At 41.9% G+C, this 18,106-nt stretch overlaps 1 protein-coding gene across 2 annotated transcripts in view; it reads right to left on the bottom strand.

Annotated features, from left to right (window-relative positions):
* LOC117263687 (glutamate receptor ionotropic, kainate 5-like) overlaps nt 1–18,106 on the bottom strand; it is a 417,373-nt gene that overhangs the window by 87,952 nt on the left and 311,315 nt on the right. For both annotated transcript variants that reach the window (XM_033637282.2, XM_033637280.2), the window contains exons 10-13: nt 16,656–16,808; nt 10,294–10,398; nt 7,607–7,714; nt 7,297–7,500 (exon numbers count right to left, since the gene is read on the bottom strand). In XM_033637282.2, coding sequence (XP_033493173.2) covers nt 7,297–7,500; nt 7,607–7,714; nt 10,294–10,398; nt 16,656–16,808 — 570 coding nt within the window. The remainder of the gene's footprint in view (nt 1–7,296; nt 7,501–7,606; nt 7,715–10,293; nt 10,399–16,655; nt 16,809–18,106) is intronic.

Below are 18,106 nucleotides of genomic sequence, written 5' to 3' on the forward strand. Positions count from 1 at the left end.
TACCTGCTGGCCTGAGTGTGTATGTGTGTGTGTGTGTGTGTGTGTGTGTGTGCGTGTGTGTGTGTGTTCATGCTGAGGGATCCCGCAGTGTAATTGAAACAGCTCTGTATAATTAGTAAAAAAAAAGACAGTTGATTAGTCTCTTAATGGCCTGCTTGTGTTCCCAATTTCCTCTTTCTGACACAAACACACACACACACACACACACACACACACACACACACACAACACACACACATACCTACACACACACGCAATCATCAGCCACTATCACCATTATCATCACCATTATGTGTAGCTAACACATAATGTGTGTGTTATTAGCAGTATTAGACAGGAGCCACCATCGTGACAAACAGCAATGCAGTTTTTGCATTATGGTGAAATGGCTGTACACAACACACACACACACACATTTTCTCATTATTATTATTTATTGCTGTTTCTTGTATTTTTGTACTTCTTTTTTTTGCATGCCTAGTTTTTTAAGTTTTTTTTAATTTTTTTAAATCTTTAATCTGACTCTTCCTCCGACTGCTGTAACACTGGAATTTCTTAATTATGGGATCAATAAAGGTGTATCTTATCTTATTCTGAGTACCTGCACTAATAAGATACATATTCTAGCCCCTAATCCAAACCTGAACCCTCACACTGAGTCTGATCCTTCAAACACAACCCAGTTGCGTTCTGTAAGCCATTGATGCGTTACATTTGCACATTACTATGTAGTGGATATGATTCAACAACGCTGTGGATAGATTTAGATGCAAAAAAACCCCCCGTCAACATACCATAAACCATGTTTAGTGTTGAATCCTAGTGCAGGGGTGGACTCTGCACTAGAATAATTTTTCATACAAAGTTCATTCTCTCAAATGATTTCTTTGGACAATTTTGATCTCGTCAATTATTTACTTAGAAACAAAAAAAAAAATAAAAAAAGTAATGTAGTTTTCTTTACAGCCCCAAGTGGATAATATGGTCGGTTTAAGTTGTGGAAGGACTTTTGCTACTTGACCAGCTGGGAAAACAAAAATAATCGATAACAATGAATGCGTTTAAACCAAATTAATTCATTAACTACCTGAGTTACAGCACTGGACTTTAAGTGGACCCTTTTTGCAAACACAATAAAAACAACAGCCCCAAAGGCACCATAAGAACAGTAAGTGTTATTAAGTAGACTTTTCATTAAGTATTTTATGGTCTTACAGTTTGGAAACATCAATGTTAATCTCTGCAGTTTACCTCACCTTTTAATAAACTTGGAGGGAAGCTCCAGATGCTCCATACCAAGGTAGAAAATGATTCTTCTGCTCCAGTGGATGTTCACACTGACTTTTAACAAGTGAATCAAGAGGTGGAAATGAGAAAGCAACGCCTGTCACTTCATTTTTGTTATTACAGGGGGATTACAGAGGGATTGCTGTGGCAGACACATTTTAATGGACTTACAGAACTGCCAAAGTACACAGAGAAGGACACAAGCACAACACACAGAAGCTTTAACTGTAGCCATCTGATCATTACAGTCCCAATAAAGCTGTGCAGCAAGTCATTTGTTCCAAATACAATTAGGGGACTGGACCCACTGAAGACCTCATTCAGCCTCCCAACAGTATGTCTCTGCCTTTAATTCAACAGTGCCCCTACTGTAGTCCCTCTGTGTTTTATAACCGTGGATGGTAACTTCCTTAAGATGAGGTGATGGTCCAGTTTCATAAATAAACTACTTAGATTAAATTAAGTTCTGATTACTCCATTTCCAACTGTACACTGCTACATTGGGGCAGCAGTGGCTCAGTCCATAGGGACTTGGCTTGGGAACTGGAGGGTCACCTGCTCAAGTCCCCATCCGGACCAAATATGGAGCGTGGATTGGTGGCTGGAGAGGTGCCAGTTCACCTCCTGGGCATTGCCAAGGTGCCCTTGAGCAAGGCACTGAACCCCCCAACCGCTTGGGGCGCCTCACCAAAGGCAGCCCCCTCACTCTGACATCTCTCCACTTTGTGCATGTATAGGTCCTGTTTGTGCATGTTTGTGTATTTCGGACCTGTGTGTTAAAGACAACGGAGTGAAAAAATTGAATTTCAACTCAGGGGGATTAATAAAGTTTATAAAATTAAATTAAAGTTTTAAGGAAACCTGCAATCTTGGTTGTCAATGTTAGTTTTTCCCCGACCTTTGGATAATTTTCCAGCTAGAACATCTTTAGTTCTGAAAAATTTTGGTTTAGATGCCTTTAATGGTGATTTTTCACAGTAGAATATGTGGCTGTAGTAGGTTACAGTCACTCAGTGACTGCAATAAACTGCTACGTGTAGCTAAATGCTAACATAAAGGAAACATGTACTCCATGTACACCAAGGACATACCAGCAGAAGTTCATTCATCGATTCAGCAAGTTCAAGCGTGTATAACGCGAGTTATTCGCATGTATGAAACGAGTCAACACAAAATATTCTAGGGTTCAAACTTTCGTGAGTAATACAACACAAAAATTTGTATCGCATTGGGTGTGAACACAGCATTACAGTCATTCCCTTGCTACAAGTATATTGCTCCATGCAGTGACAGGTTAATATTAAAGGTGCAGTAGGTAGAAAGCCTGAAAACAGTTGACTTTTGAGTCTCATCTGAGTTAGGCTTCGTTCGTCTCCGCCCTGAGCCCCTCCTACCAGACGAGTGTGCTCTGGGAGCCTCGGCGCAGCAGCCCGCCCCATCCCTCCCTCGCGGACCCGCACATACCAGAGGCTCGGCTCTCCCTCTCCGCGAAGAGCCCTTGGCTCCGCTCCCACGGCCAACCCTCCCGCCCTCCGGCCGGGCCTGGCCCCACCTCACCCTTCCCCTCCCTCCTTGGCTCCGGGGAACCAAGTTCTGTCTTCCTTTTTTTGGGTTGTTTAGCCGTGTAGGCAGTTGTAGCCAATGCTGGGATAGCTATTTTACCTGGTGCACTGTTCGCCATTGCCACTTGCTCTCCCCTTCTGCCAGCGGCACGGGAATGTGCATATGCAGCAGAACAGCCAATAGGAATGCAGTGGTCTGAGCTGACCTTTGATTGGTTGATGCACATCGGCACGATACTGATTCTTTAGAGGCTGAACACAGAGCCATGGTGAGGTGCAGAAACCTACTGTTTGTCTCAGACCACTTGATTTACATTATGCTTAGAGGATATTATAAAATTTTTACTCAATTATACCAAAACAATGTTGCCTACTGGAGCTTTAAGGAAACCTGTACTCCTTGTTGGTGATGTTGTTAATTTCGAATGATAATCCTGCTGGAACATGTCAGGTGGTGTTTAGAAGCTATTATTGGTGATTTTTGACAGGAAAAAGTGCCGCCATTAATGGTCATCCCCTGCTGCAGTGCACTGCTATATGCTAACATGAGGGAAACATGTAATTTTGGTTGCCATTGTTGTTGATTTCCCCTGATTTAGGGATCATATTCCTGCTGGAACATCTCAGATTGTGAAGATTTTGGTTAAGAAGCTTTTACTGGTGATTTGTCATGGTAGAAAATGCTGCTTTACTCCATTATTATCTTTCCCCGGCTCCAAGTACACTGCTCCATATCACTACATGTTAACGTTATGTGGTTTCTGGTTGTGTTTAGATGCTTTTATTGTTAATTTTTAAATGAAGAATCAGTTGCTAGACAGTCATTCCATGGATGCAAGTACACTGATACATGCAAACGTCAGGGAAACATGTAATCTTGGTTGCCAGTGTTGTTATTATTATCTCCCCGTTTCGGATCATTTTCCTGCTGGCACATGTCCACTTGTGTTTAGAAGGTATATTGGTGATTTTTCACGGTAGAAAGTGCCGCTATACTCAGTCATTCCCCAGCTTCAATGATGGTGCAGAGATGCTGAGATATGGAATACCCAGAAATCCTGACCAATCACAGCAGACTGAGCTTTTCCAGGGACTGTGGAGGCTGTGGCTCAGAGGGAAGAACAAGTCATCTAATTGGTAGATTGGTGGTTTGATCCTGGGCTCCTCCAGTCCGCATGTCAAAGTAGCCTTGGGCAAGATTCTGAGTCTCTGAACCCCAAAGTGCTCCCCTAATGGCTGTTCCATGGGTGCGAGTGTGTATGAATGTCGAACTGATGAGCAGGTAAAACCTTGTGTGGTAGCCTTGGCCACTGGTGCATGAATGTGTGTGTGAATGGGTGAATGTGAGTGTAACAGTGCTTTGAGTGGTCGCAACACCAAAAACGCACAAATGCAAGTCCATTAACGATTTGAAAATGAGTGTCTCAGTGAGTGCAAGTGTTCCAGCGCAGACAGTATCAGGGAAATAAAGTGTTTTTGAACATTTAAGCATGTAAACATGTTCAAGTTCAAGAAACCTTAAATAAAAGTTCGACCATGAAAATGAGCATGAAAGGTCTCCTGCAAGTTCTCAGCACCCTCAAGTTCAAGTGTGACCACACCAAAAACATTTCACACACTGGAGTTGCACATCAACTCGGCTGAGAAAACACACACACACACACACACACACACACACACACACACACATGAACACTGCGATGATTGCACTTGCTCTAACATCAGCTCTGCATTAGTTGTTATGGCAACAGGCAACGGTGGGCAGGCGTGAGGGCTACGAGACATGGGCTCTGAGCTGCTGACAGTGATGGCACCCTCAACTGCAACACAAGAGTCAGCCAATTATACAAGTGGTGGAGTGTTGGAAAGCTGCTCGGCCCTGAGCAGCAGAGACACACAGAGTTGCTGAGGAGGTATTAAGTGGCTCAGCTGAAGCCCAATTTCCCCCGTTAGTTGTTTTCTCAGGGAAAGTGGCTCATTTTAAGTCAAGTTGAGTCTAATTAAAGCTGTGCTGAGAATTGCCTGCGACAAAGCGGCACAAGAAAGTAAAGACGATAAGGAGAAGTGTCGGGAAGCGTGTGTGTGTGTGTGTGTGTGTGTGTGTGTGTGTGCCCTTGCTGTCTATCCTGTGAGGGCCAATTTGAGTTTTACACCCTGAAAGTAAAGACATTTTGTCCATTCCTCTTCTTGTTCTGTTTAAGGTCTCAGGTTGTGTTTGTTTTTGCATCCACACTTTTGGATCATTTTGAGTTTTATACCTGAGAAGTAAGCACATGTTTTACAAAGTGCAAAAAAAGGACATCTTCGTGAGGTGGGGACATTTTGAAGTGAGGACACTTCAAAGTAAAGAACTGAAGACAGTTTTGAAAAGAAAGTGCATTTTAGAAAGGTGAGAAAATGTTTTTGAAAGTCAGGACAATTTGAAATAAGAGGGTGTTTTTGGAACATCCTAAAAATATTTTGAAAAGTAAGGCCTTTTGCAGTTTGTACTCTTGTCCCCACATACACACATCTGTCCATCCCATTCTCGTGAACGTGATATCTCAAGAATGCCTTGAGGAAATTTCCTCAAATTTGGCACAAACACCCCTTGAACTCAACGATAAACTGTTTTATTTTGTTGTTGTTTTTTTGTTTTATGGTCATTCATGTGTGCTATGTTTATAAATGCTGAACTGGACATATCAAACTTTAAATTTGGATGGATCGTCTGAACATCCTATTTCTCTCTCCTTTCTGAGATTTCTGCAAACAGTAGATAATTTACATCTGCACGTTTCGTTTATACTACACCAACTTCTTTATAGTGAGACATACAGACACACACTGGTATCTGAAGGTGGGTGTTTTCAAGTGACCCATGTCTGTTTTTGTAGCAGCCTTGTGGGCCGAGACAAGTATGTTTTTTATACAACTTGTCGCTGTGTTTCCTGCAGCTTTTTGGCCCCAAAATTGATGATTTGTAGCCACCTATAGCTGTTTTGCTGCAGCTTTTCAGCCCTAAACATGACAATTTTGTAGTGATCTATGCTGTGTTTCCTGCAGCTTTTTTGGGCCCCAAACATGGGTATTTTTTAGTGACCCCTGGCCGTTTTTCCAGCAGCTTTTTAGCCTCTAACTGGGGTGTTTTTTAGGGACTCAATGCTGTGTTCCCAGCACATTTTTAGCCCACCGAAGTATAGGCCTTTTTAGTGAAAGCACCAGCGAAACATTGAATGTCGAATTCACAAAAGGATTGCGTGGCTTTTGCTGCCGCTAAACCGGTAAAAATGGAGCAAACAGATACCGTCTAATTCACAAAGCACGCGCAGAGGGTGAAATGCTCCATTAACTGTGCTGCCAAGCAGACTGCGTCTCGGTGCTCCAGTGTTATTTGCACGTATTTAAATGAGGTAATATGCATATATTTGGTGCAAAAATTTCCCCTTTCTATGCAAATGAGCCTAATTGATAAACAACGTCTAATTCACTAACACCAGCGCTAATAGCCACACGCAGTTTGAGTGAAGTAAATAATGTCTTTAGAAAGCTGGTGCAAACTGGGCGCTCCTCTGTGGAAGCCTCTCGCCCAGACTTTCCAGTGGTCGTGGCAGCAGTGATCGTCTGTTAAATCAGTCTGTAAATAATATTTTGACATTATTATTATAATCATTATTACTTTAATGGCATCCGAAGATATTGATGCGTTGAACAGGTGACAGTCTGCGGTCGTTCTCAGTACGCACTTCTGTCACGCACTTCAAAAGCAACTTTCAATAATTTATTTTACGAAACGGGGGAAACAAACGTGAACAAAAACGGTTCCATAATTCATATTAAATTCAAAAGATAACGAAAAAACAGCTACAAGTGAGAGGGAATAGTGATAAAGTGATCAAACTTGGTCAAATCCACAGCCTCAACCCATCCGACACTGTTAGACTGACTCACCAGCAGACATCACTACATGAGGGTATACAGTATTCAGTACTTTGCCAAACAAAGTCTGCCATTGTTCTGCCACGGTGTTCATGGCATATACTTGTGGCTAATTGCAATCAGGGGCAAACTGCACTCAGCTGCCAAACTTTGTGGGTGTGTTTGCGCTGGTATATCATTAGCGCAATATCCTTTGTGAATAGGACGTCAAGACGGAGCAAACTGCGGGTGCAAGTGAAGTGCAATTCAAGGTGCTATCAGTGGCTGCAGTCATTCTTTGTGAATTCGGCCCTCAGTTTCCAGCTGGGATTGTACCATCAAATTCAAGTATTTAGAGCCAAAATATTATCTTATACTAATCATAACTAGGTGTTTTCGTGCCCAAACCCAACCTGTTCACCACAGTGTTGCTGAAACATCAGGTTTCAGTGTATCCCCGACATAATAACTTACAAATGTAGTGTGCCTGTGGTTTGCAAAAATGTGCAATGCCAACATTTATTTCAGTGATTTGGTTGCCTCCACTTACCCGATTGATCAATTCTCCCACCATGCCGGTCCAGCTGCCGTTGGGCTCTGGGGCTCCGTACAGCCCATCGTCCACCAGCTTGATCTTAAAGGAAAACTTCAAGATGTCTGACAGCTCCCGCAGCATGTCCACACAGAAACCTTCATACTGGTCGTTACCCTGTAAGTCTTGGTAGTTGGCCTTCCGCATCACGTATGGGTTTTCCTGTCGGAAGGGAAGCGACATCATACAGTTGCTGATTCGGAGCAGGAGGAACACCAACCAGTGATATCTAACACTGCATTATGTACACATATCACAGATATTTTACCAGTATTGTGGTGACGATTAGTGTCTTGTTAGCCAGCGTCTCTGATGCGTTGAGGTCGAGGGAAGTGGAGTTCATGGCCAACGTGTTGTTGGAGTACCAGATACCAATCTGTCAGTCCAGGAGTAAGAGGAGGACAAAGAAGAGTTAGAAGAGTGAAGATGAAGGGAATAAGAGTAAAGGGTGCAAAGTTTTAGATGTACACTTCTTTAAACAAAGATGGGAGTGAACCAGGAGCAGATGAAAAAAATAAACTGCAAAGTGAAAAATAGGATAACAGGGAGAAAGTTAGACTGCAAGGACAAAGGGCAACAGACAAATAAAAATGATAAAAGTGTGTTATGAGAGGCAGAGAGACAGACGGGGAGAGGGAGCTGAAAAATCCTCACTGCAGAATCAATGCTAAAATCAATGAGGGTGGGTCTGGCCATAAATAAGGTCATAAATACATGTATTCTGCTGACCTTTCACCAACCCCATCACATCTACTGACCTCATGACCTTACCCAACCTATTGTTTGTTTGTGTATTTATCAGCTGTTAGGATTCTGCGCTGTTGCCCAGGGGACAGGCTGATAAAGAGAAGAGGCCACTCCTTCCCAGACTGCCATCGTGACGTGAAAACTCATTTCTGTTAGGAGGAGTTCAGGCATCCTACCATCCTCTTCTCCCTTAAATTTTGTCCATCCTTCCCCATCTGTCTTATTACTTTTTTGCTTCTTTGTTTTGCTTTTTTTTTGTCATTGTGAAAAAACATTTCCTCTTCTCTTCTGTCTTCCATCACTCAAAGTGCTCTGAACACCAACATTTTTTTTCATTCATTTCTGTTCCTAAACAGGCCTCCACGGCAGGTTGCATCAGTTTTTTCAAGGCAAACAAGTCATTCTGAAGGAGAGTCGATATTTAAATCGAACCACACTGTTTGTATGTTCATTTAGCTTAATTTGTCTCATTTAATCTTGTCTATGATCTCCAGGATGTACAGATTAGACAAACAAAAGATTAATTGTGTTAATTAATTATCTTTAGAGGTGAGTTTGCTAGGTCCGGTTATTGGACAGAGCCATGCTAGCTGGCTAGTTATTCTAAAGTCATCAAAAAGATCAAGTGGGAATCCCCACTGCCACTGCATTACTTTTCACAGCACACTTAACCCTGGTCTGTGAGCCTGCTGTGACCTCAATTGATCTCCGACATTTTAATGTTCATCTGAGGTCATAAAGCAACACTCGAGCCACACGGACAAAGTCTGTTTGTATTGATCTTATTGATGGATGCCTGAAAGAACTGCTTACTGTGAAGCCACAGCCAATGGACAAAAACCTGCCAAATGAACAACAGCTTGAACAATAAGCAGGGTTAGCACAAGGTCCTTGAAGTGCTTGGATTTTGAGGAACAAAATAGTACTGGAATACCTTGAAAATAGCCCCTGTAACAAAGTGCTAAACAAGTCCTTCAAATGAATCACGTAACATGTTCTTATATTTTGACCAAAGTTTTGTCATCAGAGATTGCTCATTTTTAATTTTCTCTTTTTCTTTTTTTTAATTCACATCACAATCTGAGACTGCGGTGTGCTCGCCCTCTTTCTTCCTTGCATTTACGATGTCCTGCCTCACATCAGTTCATTTTTTCTTCACTCCACTCTTAAAACTCCAGCAAAACCAGTAGGCCTATGTTGACAAAAACAACATGAACTCAACTTAATAATCACATTTATTTGTTTTCCTATCTCTTTCTAGCAATGCTCCAATGATTTAGGTTCGCCAAAAACTGAAATTTCAGCTGGCATCATATATTAGTGCTACAGATGGTTCTGTTTTAAAGAAGATTTTTCCCTTCTTCATAATGGGTAGGCTACTCCTTTTTGTAATGAGCTGACAATTCTGGCTGATACTGGGCAGTGTGGCGGGGTCTCTTCCTCTCCTGCTGCCCTGTTTGCAGACAATCAGTGGGTGTGGGGCAGGCAGGGGGATACCTCTCACAGAGTTCAGCTGTAGTGAATCTTTATGGTTCCGCTGATGCTCTCGCTCTGAAACCTTCACTGGAATGGAACTTTTCAAAGCAAGAGAAAGTTGCGTGTTATACTACACGCAGATGGAAGCAGCACTCAGATATTTCACTCAACTAAAAGTAACAATACTTACCCATTATGTAGAATTTCAAAATAATACAGCCTATGTTATGTTATTGGACTACTTGTACTTAAATGCAGTACTTAAGTAAATGTACTTAGTTATATTTCATCACTGTTAGTATAAGCACCATAGCTCTCATGTCATTTAAATGTTTTGTTGAGGGATTTACACAGATATTTCTAAAAAGAGGGTGATAAGTAACCCCACATTAAAAAGAGAGGCACTGATCACATAATTTAATTAAGTTTAATGAAAAATTATATGAGTCGCTTTGAGTGAAGTCCTTGAATTGAATTTGTAATGTCTGTATGAACCCTGATTAAGATAGTATTGACTCTTCAGGAGTTTCCTGCACAGGTGCAGTGCTTATCAACTGTGGCATCCCATGACAAACATTTTCATCATCTTAATGTGAAGTCTTGCACAAATTACATCCATATTTGGTGAAAAATTCCCCATTTTCAAACACCAATATGTTCAGCTGCTGCAGCTGAATGCTACCATGACCTCTGGTCTGTCTTCCTCCCACTTGACCTCATTTGACCTCTGACCTCTTTATGGCCCACGGGGTGTTTCTCCAGGATCTTCAGGGTGTAATTGGTCCTCTGGCCTTTACTGTTGAACTCAATGTGACCTGTCAGGCCATCATACTCCACCTGATGAGACAAACACAAAGAAAGACACCAAAAAAATAGTGTTAGCTGACAGGCCCCAGCCAGCAAGTAGAGCTATCCAAAAGCAATTAGTTACAAATAGCTTATCTAAAGAGCTGATTTCTGTATTAGTGTCCGACTCAGAGACGAGCCACATGACTAAATGGAAAATTGAAGTTTATTTGGACAGCTTTAGGAGGGTTGCACTGCTTGCCCCAGTATATGTTCTTTGTCTTAATTGCACATCCCAAATCTCAACAGCAGAGGTGATGATTGCCAATTTAACATGGCCTGGAGTCAGAATGAACTCAATACATGAGAATAAGGGCCCAGTCACAACAGAAAGTAGCAAGTGAATATGATTTTTGAAAAAAAGGAGAAAAAGCAAAATATGTGGTTTTAGAAGCTCGATTACATAGGAACTGCTCAACACATTCTCATCCCAAATCATCACATATGGCCGTTACTGCTGCTGTTGATGTTTAGGGATGCTGCTACCATTGCTGGAAGGTAAAAAAAAAAAGCATGTGGTTAGGTTTAGAAAAAAACATCATGATTTTTTTTTTCATCATGATGGCAAGGAACAAATAAATAGCCTCTGTGTTGTTTATTTTCAGTATTCACACAGCTTGACATGCTTTGTTCCTTATTAGTAGTAAATAACCAGATTACCCTCCATTGAAGGTAAACATTACAACAAATAAAATGATTTAAAGACCCGGGCACATCTTACTATATCTTACTATATAATGACAAAAACTCTGTCTGTGGGTGTGTCTGTGTGTCTGTTCCACGTTTGGTCAATCCATGTGAAATTTGGCACAGTGGTAGAGGGTCATGGGAGGATGTGAATGAAGCAATATTACATCAATTGGCCAAAGGGGGGCGCTCTAGCAACCGATTGAAATTGCAAACTTTGAATGGGCATATCTCATGCTGCGTATGTGCCTCAAGAACCCATAACTTCCGTTAATATAGATTTTCCGTCATTTTGAATTTTTTGAAAACACTTCAAATCGATCTCTTCCTAGGAAGTTTGACCGATCTGCATGAAACTTGGTGAACATAATCTAGGAACCAACATCTAAAGTTCCCTCTTGGCAAAAGTTGGAAAACTTACTAAAACTGAGCTTCTATAAGGCAATGAATATTGTGGAGGGCGTGGCTCATCACATAAAGGTGTATAATATCTCAAGGGTTTCACTGATCACCATGCAACTTTGTAGGCATATGACTACACATAATCTGAGGGGACCCCTCCATTATTGACCCCATCAAACAAAATGGGGGCGCTAGAGAGCTAATTTCTTATCTAGGCCTAACCGCCATATAGATTTTTACTAAACTTGGTAGATATGTAGAACAGGATGCTTCAAGGTGACTGGAGAAATTTAACTCTAATTGGCAACTGGGTGGCGCTATAACAACAGAAAAATGCTTAAACATGGCTAAAATGTGACCGATCGCTGTGGCTCCCCCTGTGGCCGAATGTTTTGGGGTTTTTTCTAATTTTTGGTATGACTAAGTCATGGTATGGTATGCTGTACATAATCACGGAAACTGTCAGTGTGTCATTCTGTCAGTCAGTCATTCTGTCTGTCCCACGATTTTCTACTCACTGACATGGTCAATCTATGTGAAACTGCACATAGGCATTGAGGACTGGCATAGGTAGAAGGTGACAAAACTACCAATGGGTATGGACTAGTCTGCATTTAAAAGAGCAGGATTTTACAGAAAAATCTATACATTTTAATAAAATTACCAAAATTATAAGATTTGCTTGTAGAGCAGAGTAAATATCCACTAACCATTTTACATTAAGTTAAACTATTATAAACTTTGACAGTCACCAAAGTTACTTTGCACCTTTGACCAAAAGAAAACCATCTTGACCTCTGAGGGAACATATACCTGAAGAGTCCAAATCAAAGAAAGCTGTCATAGTTTATCAACTGTGTTGCTCCTCCAAGTTGCGAACTACGTCTCTCAAATAAACTTTTTAAACATGTTGTGTGCTGCAACCAAGCTACTGATGTCTAAACACGTTTGTAGCAGCTGAATCAGGAGATTCAAACTGGCTGCAGTTTAATGTGACACAAAAAGAACGAGGTTTTCGAAGTTATTGATTCAGAAATGAAATGTCTAAGAGGAGAAAAAATACTTCAAGAGAAAAATAAGATTGGTATTACAGGGAAGAAGCAGAGCACACAGACAGACAGTTCATCAGATCAGTGACAGAGCTGCTGGTGTGTGTTTGCAGGAATGTGCAAATAAGTGTGAGGTTTGTGTTATACATGTGCAGTCGGGCGTGCATAGTGTACTTGGGTTTATGTGAGCAATGTGCAACTGAGCGCATGTACAGTATGAATGAATGTGCATGCTTGTGTGTGTTTTTGTCATTGTGAGTGTGTGTGTATGTGCATGACTCAAGATGAATTGCATCCCAAAAACTGTGGTGAGAAAGAAAGAGGGAGACAGAGAAGGAGAGAGGTCTCTGGTTGCTGCCAAAAACAGTGTAGAGATGATGAAGTGATGCACTGAGAGCAACAAAAACAATATGGAGGGAGGGAAGGAGAGAGACGGAGGCATCTTCAGTGGATGGAAGGAACAAGGAGTGGCAGACAGACAGAAACAAGGAAAGAGGAGAATGAGAATAAATTATATGAACGTGGTAATGAAAGAGGAAAGAAGGAGAGAGAAAGGGAAAGATGCCAGAGGAGAAAGAAGAAAGAGACAATACCCCCCCACCCCCACCCCACCCAATTCTCTCTCTGTCTGTGTCCAGCAGCAGCACAGATGAGTCCAGGTCTGCTGCAGCCTGCAGTAAGCAAGACACAACCTGCAAACTAAGCTACAATAATACTGTTTGGTATTTTTTTCTTTTTCCAAATCAATGCATGTGAGACTTTTTTTTTTCATTTCCTTTTGCCTTTAATAGTTGGACAACATTGTTTGTCTTTTAAAACTACTACTTACCACATGGACATTTCCTGACCTCTAATGGTTGAGGTTTGTTTCGATGGTTAATGTTACAGAAACATTGGAATTACAAGAAACCAGTGTTGACTCTTGGTAACAGATTGGATGTGAGCAGTAGTGTCACATGTCAAAGTCACTTCATTGACCCATCCATCCACCTTAACCTCCTCCCTTTAAAGGTTTAAGGCTTGATGCCTTTGTTCCACACAGTCAAAGGTTTCAATTCATTGGACCCATGGAGCTCAGGTAAACACAGACAGACTGTAGGTCCTGTTAGGCATTTTAATAAGTGTCAATGTTTCTCTAGTGATGACTAGTGGTGGACAAGGGCGGAAACGCTGCAGCGGCCCAACACATTTCCGCAAGGAGAAATGTCCTGCAGCTTTAGAAATGATGCCAGAACAAATACAACATCGGGTTTGAGCTGCAAATGACAAAGTGTGCTGTCGAAAACACATAAACCCCCCTGAAAAAATGTCACAGGAACGAAAATGCTGCTCATCCAGTCAACACAATAGAAGTTCTCCAGGCCTCGATAGCCCCATTTCCACCAAAGGCTTTCAGTATGGTACCTTTGGAACCAAAAGTAACCTTTCAGACATGGTACCTAGACCACAGGTCCATTTAGTGTTTCCACCACAAACAGTACATCAACAGTGACACAGAGGGATGTCTGCACCTCGTTTATCACCCAAAGAGCCAGTTGCACGCCTACATTTTCAGAGCAGGATAGAACAGGCTGCAGTGAGAGTCTTTCCTGATGGGTTTGTGTATTTATTTCTGCTCAGGCAAGCTCAGGGGTTTAGTGTTGGCGTAGCTTACAGGAACAGCGATCCACAATGCTTATTTTTCTCCAAGTGAGGATTAGATTATATGCAGTTCACAAAATCTGGTCAAAAATAATATATATTTTTAAACACTTAAAGATCCACTCATTAGTTAAAGCTATAGTTGGTAATGTTGGAGAGCTAGCAAGATTTGAAAGCGGCACCTCCTCTCAGCTCCGCCCCCTCCTCCCCCTCCCGTCAGTGCTCTGTCCAAAGCCACGGCCCCACAAGCTTGAATGCGCATCCTGCAGTAGGAGTCAGACTCAGCAGGGCAGAGGAGAGCCGAGTAAAATAACAAATCCCCCCGAAGCAAACAAATAATTACCTGTCCAACAGAAAGACAGCAACCTCTGCATCACTTTTCAGGCCCTTCAGCTCCCTCAGTTTTCTCCACCGTTCAAAAGCTGCACCGATGTTGACTCTGGTTTGTCCTCTCACTTTATCCAAAGCCTTTTTCGTCGCCGCCTTTTCTGCCTCCGACTTTCTTTTCTCAGCCTGTTTAGCGGGGCAAGTTGTTACAAGTAACGCTGGAAGTGATACTTTTGGCTGCGTTTTCTCTGCCATTGTTCAGCAAACTCCTGATAACTCTGTATTTCTGCTGAGGAGTGTGCTGAATACACGTGACACGTGATGAGTGCACGCAGGGAGGAGGGAGGGAGGGAAGGACAGAGGGGGGGCTCGGGCAGGACGAGACATGAAGGCATCTGATTGGTTCTTTCCATTCGCACCGAAAGGCAGGGATTGGTCAGAGTTTTTACAGGCCTGCAGCTGCCACAGAGGTCGGATTTTTTTCATTCCTTTTTCTGAACACATTATGTATTGACTACTCTCAGGATGGAAGGACCATTTCACCCAATATAACAAGAAGTGTTTCTGAACAGGATTACCAACTATAACTTTAAGGTGTGTGTCCTCCAAGATAGACAATAAAAACTAAAGGGTCAAAGTTGTCATATTGAAATTTAAGGTGTAATGATGAATTCACATCGTCAGCCCATGCATTGAGTAACATTGCAAGTTAACGTTCCACCTTAAATTGATGGCAGTTGACAGATTGAATTAAATGATCTTTTTCTCAGTCTACAGTCTGCTGCAAGAGGCAGCAAAACATCCTTTCATTTTATAGTTTCAGTTCACTAATGCATGTAAGACTTGCTACGGTATGAACAGTGGTTACATAAGTCTCAAAACCAGCTGTGTGGTTAGGTTTAGGCACAAAACCCACTTGGTTATGGTAAGAGAAAGATCATGTTTTGGCTAAAAAATAAGCAGTACTGGTGGCAGAATCATAGCTGGAAATGTCTCAGTAAAGAAAATTATATTTTTTTTAGAAACATTGTGCCCAACCTTCCGGTCTCCTCACGGAGTAGCCAAATTAACATATGGACTGACATGTGGAACTAATCAAAAATACCCTTGGTGGTTCACGGATTAATGGTTAACCGTTGACTGTTAACTGTTTAACCCTAGCTTGAACAGTGGGTTAACAGACTCTGAGTTTTCACTAAACCTGCTTTGTGAAACGGACCCCTGGAGAACTTCCATAGTGTTGACTGGACATGCAGCCTTTTTCTGCTACATTTGCTTTGGGGGTTTGCATGTTTTTGCCTTTGCATTCTTTCTGTATCTGCAGAGAAGCATATGTTTTCTTATTTGCAGCACCTTTTGTTGTTTTACTTGTTTTGGATTTTTGTGCATGTTTTTAAATTGACATTGTCTCTGAAGCTGCAGCACATTTCTCCTGATGGAAATGTTTTGGGCTGTTGTTGGCCACCGTAGCTGACAGTCTCTTAAAAACTCAAATTCAAATCCAGCTGCATTCTCACAAGCTGTGATCAGTCTTGGTTCAGTCTAACCCTACTTACACACTAACTTTGGAGTTGTTGGCAGGTTTTTTTTTTCTCTATTGATGGAGCTAAGTTAGTAGTTTCCCCCTGCTTCCAGTCTTTGTGCTAAGCTCAGCTGAAACATCCTGAATCTACCTCTGTACTGGTGATAAACATGAAACAGAAATCAATGTAAAACACCTGACTGTTGCAACAGAGTCAGATGAGAGGACAATGGGAGTGTTTTACCTCCAAGATGGTCTCCATTCATTATAATGATAGCTGCCTGCCCAACATAAATGGGCTAAAGAAGCTCTCACTTCCACTGGTTTTCTGACATATAAAAACAGCTTTTCTAGGCTCTGAGAAAAAAATATAATACAAAGAGTAATGAACAACCTTGTTTGCAGCTTCACAGACATCTTTATAAATTGTAGGTCTGTGGGGGAGATTGGCCACTGGGACAAACTGGTAGGAATTAGGCTGACTTACCACACCCCATCCAACTTTTAACCATCCATGGGGAGAACAGCGAACCAGAAGGGTTCCCAGAATGTCAGAGTATGTGTGTGTGCGTTTGTGTGTGTGTGTGCGCGTGTGTGTGTGTGTGTGTGTTTGTGTTTACCATGCGTAGGTAGTTCATGAGACTGGTTCCATGCTGCCAGATAAGCGGAGACGTGCAGCTTAGCGGCTTCACTCCAATCTCCTGACTGCGGTTCAGCTCCCGCACAGCGCTCACCACCACGTGAACTGCATCAAACATTAGGGCCGACGACAGCTGTAACATACACAATGAAAGAATAAACAAAAATTACTTTACAATGGAAACTTAACTGTGTAAAAGCAGTCTTCTATTTTTGTCTCAATCCCAATACATCCCTTGCCACTTCAACTTCACCCCTACCCCTCCATTTTGCGCATTCATGTCTAGGGATAGAGTATCCTGAATCATGTTGGGAGAGAGGGGTAAGACAAAGTGTTGGGGCTACATGGCCTTCCAAACAGAGGTTTCTCACAGGCACACATCAAATGGAGGGTTGTGAGTGAGCATCAGCAAAATGGCTGCACAACCTGCAAACTGAGCATAGCAATAGTTCAGGCAGGCCACAGAGCTCAGGTCACATCCAAGCTACATCAGCTGACTGATGGACGGGAGTCATCTTATGGATCCCATGATTCCTTTCTATGCAACCCATTAGCAAATCTCATTCAGAGCGCTTTGCTGGCCATCTCCACCTCAGCTCCTCATTTCACGCTGTGACTGACTAATCAGTGTCTATTCTGTTTCTTATTGAAACTAGCTCTGTTCTGTACCCTTCAAATACCCCTGTAGTCTCTGCTGCTGCTCTCCACCTAAGGCTTTCCATATTTGTACGTTGAAAGGCAGAGAGGTATACTCTTTGCCTCAGGCTTTCCATGTAGGCATGTGGAAAGATGGATATGTGTGCTTTCTCAGCATTAGGCTTTCAATAGTGATGGCCAAATAAAGCCTCATGAAGCATTTTCTTTATTTTATGAGCCCACTAGATGGCACTTTTTGTTCAACAAAAGGTTGAAAGCACACGGAATTGCCATTCTTTGAGCCTCTCTCTACAAACCAAGAGCGCCATCTAGTGGGCTCACAAAATAAAGAAAATGCTTCATGAGGCTTCATTTGGCCATCACTAGCTTTCAATGAAGGCATGTGTGCAGAAGTGTGCTCTCTCTGCCTCAGGCTTTCCATCTAGGAATGTGGAAGGGCAGTGCTGTCCAAGAACAGAGCCATAACACCAAATATCATACTGCAAATAAAAATAAAGTTTTCTTTGACCACAGTGGTCCTGACTGAAGTGTTATTTTTTGTTAATAAAGATTTAAAAGTTAGATAATCATCATGTTATTTTAGTTTAATGTCATTTCAATGTATTATGGTCCTTTTCCTGATAACAAGCATTTGATTTCATTTGATTTGTGCATGACAGTTCTGGATTTCGATATATTTCCATGTTGCTCCCCCCTCCCTCTGATGACACATGACACCTGAAATTCATCAGAAGTCTGGCAGTAAAGTGCAAACTAGCAGGGTAGGAGCAAAGG

The sequence above is a fragment of the Epinephelus lanceolatus genome, chromosome 16 (genome assembly GCF_041903045.1).
Source record: "Epinephelus lanceolatus isolate andai-2023 chromosome 16, ASM4190304v1, whole genome shotgun sequence".
Lineage (NCBI taxonomy): Eukaryota > Metazoa > Chordata > Actinopteri > Perciformes > Serranidae > Epinephelus > Epinephelus lanceolatus.